The 12,408-nt window shown below is 34.9% G+C and overlaps 1 protein-coding gene across 50 annotated transcripts in view; it reads left to right on the forward strand.

Moving 5' to 3' along the window:
- RPS6KC1 (ribosomal protein S6 kinase C1) overlaps positions 1–12,408 on the forward strand; it is a 212,996-nt gene that overhangs the window by 174,036 nt on the left and 26,552 nt on the right. For 39 of the 50 annotated variants that reach the window (XR_013395090.1, XM_077937578.1, XM_077937607.1 and 36 more), the window contains 2 exons: positions 4,968–6,563; positions 6,835–6,924. Coding sequence is in view for 49 of the 50 variants with exons in the window: in XM_077937578.1 (XP_077793704.1) it covers positions 4,968–6,563; positions 6,835–6,924 (1,686 nt within the window). In the remaining variant the exon portion in view is untranslated. The remainder of the gene's footprint in view (positions 1–4,967; positions 6,564–6,834; positions 6,925–12,408) is intronic. The other 11 variants (XM_077937596.1, XM_077937594.1, XM_077937595.1 and 8 more) reach the window with 1 other exon arrangement.

Below are 12,408 nucleotides of genomic sequence, written 5' to 3' on the forward strand. Positions count from 1 at the left end.
CCACCCCTGTCCCCGTCCATGAAAAAATTGTCTTCCATGAAACTGGTTCCTGGTGCCAAAAAGATTGGGGACTGCTGGCATAGGTGGTGAAGAATGGTTATTAGAATCTGAATGTATTTTGAAGGTAGAACGGGCATGATTCTGTCTTACATGATTCAAAATTTTTGGCTCAAATAATTGAGATAATGTAGTTTCCATTTACTAAGCTGTGGGAGAAGTAAATTTAGAAGGAAAATCAGGGATTCCGTTTTGGACATGTGAATTTGAGATGCTTATTAAATATTCAGGTGATGTTGAGTAGAGAGTTAGGATATATCAGGCAGGATTTTAGGAGAGAGGTTTAAAATGTTTACGATTCCTTTTAATAAAGCCCTTTCTTAAACTATTTGAGAGAGAAAGGTGGGAAAGCAGAATGTATTCAGTCAAGGCCATGAGAGTTTAAGTTTCTCAGCTTAGGGATTATGTAATATTCATCATCTGTATGATGAATTAGTAAAATACTTGGTATTTAGAAGGTACTCAGTGTATAATTGTTGAATACTGGGTCAGTCAGAGAAAAGATGAAAGATCAAATTAAAAGACAGAAGTTGCAAAAGTCTCTGACTGTGGATATACAAAATAGAAAGGAGGTAGAAAAGAATTTCTCTCCAAGTTACTTAAGGCCCCAAGGAGTAAAATGATTCTCCTTTTATTAATTAGTTTTCTAAAATTATAAAACTAATTTATAAAATAAATTCAAACAAAATAGAAGTTTATAAAGTAAAAATAAAAATTATCCCTCCCTATTCACTTTGTTGCCTAGACCTATTCCCCAGAAATAGGCACTTTTTTAACGGTTATCATATATCTTCCAATAACTTTCTATGTTTATAAGCATTCACTCCCTACCTGTCTGTTTTTAAAAAACTTAAATGGGTGTTACATATTGCCTTGAGCTTGCATTTTTTCCCCCATCTTAACAGTGTACCTTGGACGCCTTTAATATATCAGTATATTTAGGTATGTATTAACAGAGGCAGTACAGTATAGGGATTAAAAATAAGCACTATGGAGCCATGCTGTGTGAATATAAATGCTGGCTCACCATTACTAGTGTGACTTTGGGCAAGTTATTTAACCTTTCTGTGCCTCAGTTTCCTCATTTGTAAAATAGAGATAATATTAATTACCTACCTTATAGGGTTGATGTGAGGATTAAATAGTTGTATATGTAAAAGGCTTAGAATAGTATCTGGTACATGGTAAGCACTATGTATTTGCAAATGGCTGTTATTGATGTTTACATTGTTTCCAGTACTCAATATAAATACATGTATTTATACATACATGTTTTTGTTTGTTGTATTTTTTGAGAATTATATGCAGGACAGATTTTTTTCCACGTTGAATTACTTGGCCAAAAGATGATTTTGATTGCTGCAATAGCAGTGTTTTGTCATACATATGAAATTTAAGTACTAATTCTGACCAAGCAAATTAACAAACAAACTTTGCAATCTTATAGAAAACCAATAGATTTAAAATCTGAGGAGAGACAAAGAATTTTAATTAAACATTATGAATTTTTAGTTTTATATCTTAAAATGGTTCAATATCTACAATTTTATGTCCTTCAAAAAGACTTAGAAAAGTATCATTTATAGTCCCAAAATTAGACAAATTTTAGGCACTTTAGTAATAACAGGTTGTTTTTTAAGGTTAATGTATGTCTTTGGAAGAACATATGACCCCCAAAATGACGTTATACTTATAGATCCTTATAGATTCTTACTTATAGATTCTTTTCCTTGAAAGGTTTTCAAAAAAATTGTAAAGATATTATCTTTCTATAACTCAGTTTAATAAATATTTATTTAATACCTGTTTTACAAGCTAGATAGAATCCTCTGCCTGCAGCTATTAAGACTTTTCAGTCTCGTAAAGGAGATAATAAAAGCATAAAAGTAATATTAATATGATGTTGTAAATGTCATAAAGGGTATGAAGGTGAATGATAGAGGATTCAGAGAAGATATATATTGCGTCCAGTTAAGGGATACAAAGAAATTGGTAAAAGAAAACAGATTCTGAAGGACCTTCAAGAATAGGTAAGATTTTCACAAGCAGATACTGGGGAAACTATTAGGAAAAAAACATTCCAAGTGTAAGCATGGTATGAGGAAAAGCCCATCATGAATTCTGTGTTGAGTAGGGGGAGAGGACCAAATCATGGGTTGGTAACTGTATTACTCAGGAGTTCAAATGCCTGTGCAGAGTTGGTACATGATTCAGTAGGTGGAGGGAATTTGACTTCTTGAATGCAGAAATGGCATAAGATCTGTGCTGAAATAGAAGATTAATTAGGCAGCAGTTAGTAGGGTAGAATGCTACAGGAGGGACTTAAAGTAAGGATCTAGTTGTAGTTATAGCATTATCCCCAAAAATGAAGACTTTAAGTACATTGAATTTTAGATTTCAGTAGTTTATTCAGGTGGAATTGGCCTAAGAATGAATGGAGCTTTTCTTAGAACTTTATTAAAAGGTACCGTTCCTTGCTGATCAGTGGCACTTTACAGATGCAGGTACTGCTTATACGGTACATCTCATCATCTGATTTGACAAGCAGTGACTTCTATGTCGTGCACATTGTGTAGGCAGTAGACATACAAAGATGAAAAAGACTTGATCCTTTCCTCAAAGTAGTCATCATCTAGGAGAACTGAAAACCACCCGAGACATTTTATTTGGATAGCACACAGGAATCTTAGGTTTAGGTTCAAGCATTGTTAGACTGACACAATGTAGGTATTTGTGGTAAGACAATGTGAGTATTGTTGTCAACAGACTAAAGAATATACACTCAATGCATAGCTCCTTTTAAACTTCAGTTGAAATATGGGGAAATGTGAAACACTGAATATACTCTAAAGAGGACAGAAAGCATTAGCTAAGAAAAAAATGAGAGGAAAAAGTTAAATGCCATAATGTCCTGTACCACTAACTGTTATCAAAGTGGGGAAGATGACACAAAAATTAGCTGACTCTGGTGGTGCATGCCTGTAATCCCAGCTAATTGGGTGACTGAGCAGGAGGATAACTTGAACCTAGGAGTTGGAGGCTTCAGTGAGCTGAGATCCCGCCACTGCACTCCAGCCTGGGCTACAGAGTGAGACTCTGTCTTTAAAAAAAAAAAAAAAAAAAGTTAAATAAATAGAATAGGGAAGATGGTTAACTAGATCACTGCTACAAAGAGGTGTATGAGAATTCTATGATTAATATTATGACCATTAGCCTTTATTGAGCATTTTTTCTATGCTAGGTACCATGTCAGGTGCTATATGTATTAATTGAATTTCTTGAAATGAAATGTGAAGTAGGAAGAGGTATTTTTGATGTTTCCATTGACTTTTTTACACATGCAATTGACTGTCAATTATTATTTTCTGGTTTAGGTACCCTTGGCATATGATGTTAATGATTACACTAAATATGTGCTGAAGAATTGTCTTCTTTATATGAATAGAGGGATTTATTTTTAACACATCGTTCTTTTTAATTTTTATTTATTTTTATTATACTTTAAGTTCTAGGGTACATGTGCACAACATGCAGGTTTGTTACATATGTATACATGTGCCATGTTGGCCTGCTGCACACATTAACTGATCATTTACATTAGGTATATCTCCTAATGCTATCCCTCCCCCCTCCCCGTACCCCACAACAGGCCCCAGTGTGTGATGTTCCCTACCCTTTGGCCAAGTGTTCTCATTGTTCAGTTCCCACCTGTGAGTGAGAACATGCAGTGTTTGGTTTTCTGTCCTTGCAATAGTTTGCTCAGAATGATGGTTTCCAGCTTCATCCATGTCCCTACAAAGGACATGAACTCATCCCTTTTTATGGCTGCATAATATTCCATGGTGTATATGTGCCACATTTGCTTAATCCAGCCTATCATTGAACACATCATTCTTAATTTTTCATTTCTTTGCAACTGCAATTCTGTCTCCACAAAGTATACTTCTGCAGTTACTGCTTTTGAGATTTCTGGATCAAATTTAATTAATTATTCTTTCTTATAATACTGTTCCTAGTCACTACTGTTATAGCAGGTTTTTGATACTTAGCTATAATTGTTTAACATAAACATTATAATTGACAAAAGGGATTGAGGTGTTTTAATGGTTAAAATAAGATGAAACTATGGTGAAATAATAACTACAAGTATTGCTGGTAAAATACTGGATTTTTTTTTTATTTCTCTGATTTACATGAAAGTGATTTTTATGATTTTAGTTTTAAAGATATATGTCAGAATACACAGTCAGAATTTCCATAACTTGCTTCATTAATGGTTGCCCAATTAATCTTCCTCAGTAGCTTTACTTATACCACATATTACATATGTGGCAGGGCATAAAAGGGGAAATATATTATTAATATGTTATTTATAAAGGCATAATTATATGCCACATGCCAAATTCCTCCATTCCTGGACCGGACATTTTCAAAATGGAATAATAATATTCTTGATTTTTTCCCCCCATTGTAGTATACAATTTAAACAGCACTTATTTATATATTTCCTTCTGACCAAGGGGCCATGCTTGAAAAAATTATTATATAAACAGAGCAGAACATAAACAGATGCTTCTAAGACTAAATGATATTTAACTTTAGAGTAGAATTTTAGCTGTGAAATTTCATATTAGTGTGTGTTATAACTAATTTCCCTTCAAAGGAAGAAATAGGTTATCACTTAAAAAAATTGATATCAGGAGATATGCTTGAAACCATACTCACCATTCAGCAATAACAAGCATTTTATTAAATATGCTTATCTTATGGCACACTTGATATTAATGAGTATTATTGACTTGTTCTGATTGATTTTTTAAGATAGCTTTTGCTTTTCTAATGGCTTAAATAAATAACTGTTAATTTGGAGATGTTAATACTTTTGTTTGTTTTGTTATACTTGTTCACAGGTGGCAAACTGTGGTCATATATCAGTAAATTTCTAAACAGAAGTCCTGAAGAAAGCTTTGATATCAAGGAAGTGAAAAAATCTACACTTGCCAAAGTTCACCTGCAGCAGCCAACTTCTAGTCCTCAGGACAGCAGTAGCTTTGAATCCAGAGGAAGTGATGGTGGAAGCGTGCTTAGAGCTCTGCCTTTGAAGAGTAGTCTTACTCCAAGTTCTCAAGATGACAGCAACCAGGAAGATGATGGCCAAGATAGCTCTCCAAAGTGGCCAGATTCTGGTTCGAGTTCAGAAGAAGAATGTACTACTAGTTATTTAACATTATGCAATGAATATGGGCAAGAAAAGATTGAACCAGGGTCTTTGAATGAGGAGCCCTTCATGAAGACTGAAGGGAATGGTGTTGATACTAAAGCTATTCAAAGCTTCCCAACACACCTTGCCGCTGACAGCGACAGCCCCAGCACACAGCTGAGAGCTCACGAGCTGAAGTTCTTCCCCAACGATGACCCAGAAGCAGTTAGTTCTCCAAGAACATCAGATTCCCTCAGTAGATCAAAAAACAGCCCCATGGAATTCTTTAGGATAGACAGTAAGGATAGCGCAAGTGAACTCCTGGGACTTGACTTTGGAGAAAAATTGTATAGTCTAAAATCAGAACCTTTGAAACCATTCTTTACTCTTCCAGATGGAGACAGTGCTTCTAGGAGTTTTAATACTAGTGAAAGCAAGATAGAGTTTAAAGCTCAGGACACCATTAGCAGGGGCTCAGATGACTCAGTGCCAGTTATTTCATTTAAAGATGCTGCTTTTGATGATGTCAGTGGTACTGATGAAGGAAGACCTGATCTTCTTGTCAATTTACCTGGTGAATTGGAGCCAACAAGAGAAGCTGCAGCAATGGGACCTACTAAGTTTACACAAACCAATATAGGGATAATAGAAAACAAACTCTTGGAAGCCCCTGACGTTTTATGCCTCAGACTTAGTACTGAACAATGCCAAGCACATGAGGAGAAAGGCATGGAGGAACTGAGTGATCCCTCTGGGCCCAAATCTCGTAGGATAACAGAGAAACACTATGCTCAGGACGATCCCAGGATGTTATTTGTAGCAGCTGTTGATCATAGTAGTTCAGGAGATATGTCTTTGTTACCCAGCTCAGATCCTAGGTTTCAAGGACTTGGAGTGGTTGAGTCAGCAGTAACTGCAAACAACACAGAAGAAAGCTTATTCCATATTTGTAGTCCACTCTCAGGTGCTAATGAATATATTGCAAGCACAGACACTTTAAAAACAGAAGAAGTATTGCTGTTTACAGATCAGACTGATGATTTGGCTAAAGAGGAACCAACTTCTTTATTCCAGAGAGACTCTGAGAATAAGGGAGAAAGTGGTTTAGCGCTAGAAGGAGACAAGGAAATCCATCAGATTTTTGAGGACCTTGATAAAAAATTAGCACTAACCTCCAGGTTTTACATCCCAGAGGGCTGCATTCAAAGATGGGCAGCTGAAATGGTGGTAGCCCTTGATGCTTTACATAGAGAGGGAATTGTGTGCCGCGATTTGAACCCAAACAACATCTTATTGAATGATAGAGGTCAGGAACTTTTGCAAATGCATTTCTTTTTATTCGCTGTTGCTTCCAATTAACTGAGTAGGCGTTTTATCTTGTAATTAGTATCTTCATTTCCTGTCTAGAGCTTCATTATCAGTGCAGCAAATTCACCCCCAGTAATAGCTTCTAGTACTTAATGATGCCATTATTCTTAATGATACTGTTTTTAGCTACAAAAGGAGTAATTACAGTTCACTTCTGCAGAAAATGGAAGAGAAAAATGTTTTGATTTCTCCTGTCGTTTTGTTTTTAGGACACATTCAGCTAACGTATTTTAGCAGGTGGAGTGAGGTTGAAGATTCCTGTGACAGCGATGCCATAGAGAGAATGTACTGTGCCCCAGGTTAGAGCAATCTCCTAAAATGTTTCACTTGAAAAAGTGATTCGGCAGCTCTCATTTCTTTATAGAAGTTGTATTTTTGTATCTTTCACTAGCAGTTTATATATGTGTTGGATTGGGTTATCTGTTTAACCCTTCAAAAAAAGAAAATTTGGGGCTGAACCAATTAAGTAATTCATAGGTATATATGTGTATGTGTGTCCATATATTTATTATTGTTAAATGAGTTTATATCTCACTAAGAACTGCAGTGAATTCTTAGAAATGTCTTAGCTTCTTAGTGTTTACAGGGACCTTTAAATACCCTGAGCCTCTTTAGATTCGTGATTTTTTTCTTTCTTTCTTTCTTTTTTTTTTTTTTTTTGAGATGTATCTCACTCTGTCATACAGGCTGGAATGCAGTGGTGCTGTTATGGCTCGCTGCAGCCTCCAACTCCTGGGCTCAAGCAGTCCTGTTGCCTCAGCTTCCTAGTAGCTGGGACTACAGGTGTGCACCACCATGCCTGGCTAATTTTTTTTAAAGCATTTCTTGTAGACATGAGGTCTTTCTGTGTTGCCCAGGCTGGTCTAGAACTCCTGGGCTCAAGGTGCTGGGATTACAGGTGCATGCCACTACTCCTGGCTAATTTATTTATTTATTTATTTTGTAGAAACAGGGCCTTGCTGTGTTGCTCAGACTGGTCCTGAACTCCTGGCCTCAAGCAATTCTCAAGCAACTCCTGGTCTCAGCCTCTGGAATAGCTGGGATTACAGGCATGAGCCATGGTACCTGGCAAAATGGAGGTTTTAAAAATGCAATATGATTTTAGTGATGTGCCAACCTGGCATTTTATAAGAGATTTTTGTAGACACAACAGTTTTATCTTGCCCTTACTGTATTGTCTTTATTTTTTAAAAATTAGAGATTTATTTAATAATAATTCTAATAATTTATTCTAAAAATTTAGATTTATTCTAATAAATAAAGCAAAATTTATTTATTAGATCTTTTACTGACAATTATAGGTAGCGTAAGCATATGAATTGCATTTGAGTTGGTTTTTCTTAGTCATCAGTGCAGATGAGGCTGTGTTATGAATCCAAAGTTTGTTCACCTTTTGCTTACCGTTTAGCCTCTTTGGATGGCCAGAGTCACTTCACCTGTCACCCCATTGGCCTTCAAAGGAGTTTCAAGCTGATTTTTTTGACATAATCTGCTTAGGTGTTGATCAATATAGTATTTAATACTTACCAGCTAACTAATGTACTGATGCTAACCTTGTTTCTCTGCATAATGGGAAGTGACGATAATAAGGATTAGAAGAGCTAGATTGTTTCTAGTTACAACTTTCATTGTTAAGAATTATTTCCGCAGTAGAGAATACCAAAGTTTTCCAGCCTATAAAAAAATATCCCAAAACGTTCCTGAAAGCAACTGTTAGGGTTTTGTTTTCTTTCCTCCTTCTTCCTTCAAATTAAGACTGTTTGGTTTTTATTTATTCTTAGACACAATAGAGTACACCTACATTTTTTTTCTCAGATAGATAATGTGATGCTATAAAATCATATTAGTTAATAGGATAAAAAATTTCATGTTGAATTCACTTTATTACAGTTACTTGATTAAGAAAAAACCAGATCCTCCCCACTTTCTAATTTGATAAGAAATAACATTTTAGGTTCCAATGTACTTAGAAATATATTTGTTAATTATAATGAATTTGAAAGTTTTAGGATCAAACTTAATTTTGGAGTTTTTTTGAATCAAGCCTGTTACATCCTAAAGTGAAGTCTGATGGTAACTATATAACAAAACCAAACATTTATGGAATATTGTTTAATATTTCTAAGTAGCCCTTATTTCTTATTTTTGTTATTACTTTCCTTTTTTTCCCCTGGTTCCTAGTAAGTGTATATATTGTTACTTATTGGAAACTATCTGTAAATTTGTGCTTGAGCATTATAGCAGATTATTTTTCTTTATTCTCAAGCACAGATTTACTTTAATGTCCATAACATGTTGGTATCCTGAGAGTTTTAATATGTGTAGAACAGAACCATATTACATTCATCAACAGATACACACTTTCAATTTCATATACTGGAATAAACCAAATTTAATACAGATCAGTTTCTAAGTTCTAATTTTTAAGCCTTGTCCCAGAAATTACAATTCTCTTAGTTGACCAGCAGGTGGCAGTCTACCATTAATGGATTTTGCTGTCCTTTTCCAGGTTGTCCTTCACTAGCATTTGAAAAAAGCTGTAGTCTGAAGAGGTGCTTTGTTGTCATTATTTGCATAAAAGAATTGTGCTTCCAAGCTTTGTGAGTTGCAAAAGTGTTCTAGTGTTATGGCATGCTTTGTGAACAATGTGGAAAGGCTTTCCATTCATTGGGCCTGTTAATTTTAGCAACTAGGTAAAACAAAACAAGTAATGGCCTTAACAGAAAAGTAACACCAGTGTTCTAATTAAGATGACCTTAAATCTAGAGAGTTATAGAACTCGGTTAAGTCTATGTGCTCGCACCCCTCACTTACAACTCAAGAGGAATTAGAGCAAAAATGTGTGAATTACTGTTTGCCCCAAAAGTTCATAGCAGTGCTACTGATAAATCAAAACTACAAATAGGTTTTCCTTTCCTCGAAGGATGGAAGCAATGCTAATATGTTAATATTTCAATGCTTAAAAATACAAATCAGTAACTACATGGGACATAGATTGTTTAACCACCTTTTGATCTACCCTTAGGAACACCAAGAGTTGAAGTAATTTCCTCTCATATGATCCCCTGCCTCTTACTTCCCAAGTCTAACCTTAGTATTATTGTCCAAGTAACTCTAAAGCATGTTAAGCAGCTGATGTTTGGTTAGAAAGAAAAGTTGTCACAAGATTACGATGAGAGCAACTCACTTCTGTTTAAACAGTGTGCACCCTCTACCCTGCCACTTCACCTCCTGGGAATCCTTATCACATATTTGTCCTGAAAACATTATCCACCTGCCCTGTACTTTATAATATCAGCAGTGTATCTTTTTATCTTGTGGATGATGTGCCTTTATATTTTGAGAAAAATTTCCAGTAACAGATTCGATTTGCATGGACAGAAACTTGAGCAAATGCCAAACTAGCAGGGGGGCCATTATTCTGCTCTATAAATAAGTTTAAAAAAGAAAAAACACACACACAGAAACCTGTGAATCAACATGTTTTGGTCTAATTGAGGGGAAAAGCAAGACAGATAAATTTTGAAATGCAAATGATCACCTTCTGTTATTTAAGTATAGTTTCTGCCAACTTTGTGATCCTAGATTTTAAAAAGTCGTAATTATTTCAACAATGTATACTCCCAAGGATGCCCAAGATTCACAAGTGTCTATAACAAAACTGAGAACTTTTTAAAAAGTTGCCACTTTTTTATATTAAAGAAAACAAATCCAACAACAAAAAGACAAAAACCACGGAGCTTTCTCTGTCTACATCTGTGAAAAAGCCAGCGCATAAATGGCTGCAGCTGCAGACCCATCAAGAGGGTCTTGAGAATACGAATTCACTGATCAAACCCAGCCCTGTTTTCAAAGTAGAAGCCATTCCTTTTAGGTTCACTTTGTATCCTTAGATTATCTAGGATGATTCTCTAGAAAGGTTTTATTTTAAATAAACATCATTCATGGTAAATGGGTTCCTTTCATACCACAGAAACACAGAATGGAGTTCAGGAAGAGAAAAGGCAAAAGAAATAGTCCACAAAGTAGGAACAGATTGTATAGTATGACAATGTAAATATAACACTGTCTGGTTTCCACATTAGGAGACTTTTAGATACTTTATTAGGATACTTTTACACAGGTTCTTCTATTTTTTTGTTGTGAGAGATTAGAGAATGAAAACTGGGCGTAAATTGGTTATTTTTCTCTGGAGGACTTTCTTTTGGTTACTCTGATTTTATATCTGTTTTTACACACATAAACACACAAGTTTTAGCCAAAAGATTTTATGTGCTTTATCATTTGATTTATTAACTTATGATAAAGAATAAACCTTTGGTTATAGTGTTTTAAGTATAAAGGAAAAATAAAATGTCAAAGTATTTTTTTACCACTTTTTTTCTTGACTCTTATCATTCAAAAACGGCTAGAAAATAGAACCTGTACTACTAAGCATATAAAATACAAAAAGGAAAACTGATTCTGAGGTGGGAGGATTGCTTGAGGCTGTGAATATGAGACTGCAGTGTGCTATGATCATGCCTGTGAATAGCTACTGCACTCCAGCCTGGGCAATATAGCAAGACCTTGTCTCTTAAGCAAAAATATAAGAAAATGATATTTGAAAGCTTAATATACGATCTGAGACAAGTGCATAAAATTATTTGTGTTAGTTAACCTAATATAGTCACTTAAGTTTCCCATTCTAGTTTTGAACAAGTTGATATGGTATCCTATCAGTATGTGTCCTTCACTTTTATTTTCTGCCCCATTATGAGTCTTTAATTTGAAATGCTTGAAATTTACATTAATATTTGTCATTGAATACTTTTCAGACTTGAGGATTTATAGGTGCATATATGTGTAAATTGAAGAAGTCCAAAAGGCTTTTCACTGCAGCCCGATCTCCATGCTCCCAGATGTCAAATGACAGCTTTGCTTCCTCTCTTAGGCAATTTCACACTTGGAAACAGCTCACAGCTGACGGTAAAAAGTGAAACATAGAAAAATCATGCTGAAAACTATCTGTAAAAATTCAGTTTTAGAGCATGACATTTATTGACTACTTTTCTTTGTTCTTCTAGCCTGACTTTATCAAATAATCCATGAATATGTTTTGGGGAATAGTTTCCCCTGCCCTTCTCCATAAACATGCTTTCCGTGGCATTTGTTTCTTTATAGGCATGGAGCTCCATGTAATAGTTATGTATCTGATAATTAAAACTAGGACTCAGACCATGGATAGTTTAAAATATCTTGAGGCTTTCAGAAGTTTTTAAGGTTTAGAACATTTACACAGAATTGAGAACTACCAAACCTGCATATTTTCCCAGATCAGGTATAAACTCATTGCTTGACCTCGGGAAATTTATTTAAGACTTTCTAGGCTTCAATTTAACAGTAGTAAAATAGATTTGTTGGGTGTAAGTAAAATCACAGATGTCAGATCATCTGACATCCTCCTTACACAAAATGTACTCAAAATTGAAGTTTATCTTATTAAGGCAGGCTTTTTCCCCCAAGGGTAAATACTGATTTCTTATCTAATGTTAGTAGAGTTAAAAAGTTATTTCATTTGGATGACTTTCTGAGTATATATTTTTACTCATTTATAGAATTTGTACATAAAGTATATCATGTGGAAATAAGGGATTTATGGAAAATACTTTCATTTAGAGGAATGATGCCAAAACAACTTTTGTTTGGGGTGAAAGTTGAATGTCAAGATTCTCAACAAAGAAAATTGTTTAAATAAGAAAGAAATATTTAGATATGAGAATTTATGGGACCTGGATACTTTC

This window comes from Macaca mulatta, chromosome 1 (genome assembly GCF_049350105.2).
Source record: "Macaca mulatta isolate MMU2019108-1 chromosome 1, T2T-MMU8v2.0, whole genome shotgun sequence".
Lineage (NCBI taxonomy): Eukaryota > Metazoa > Chordata > Mammalia > Primates > Cercopithecidae > Macaca > Macaca mulatta.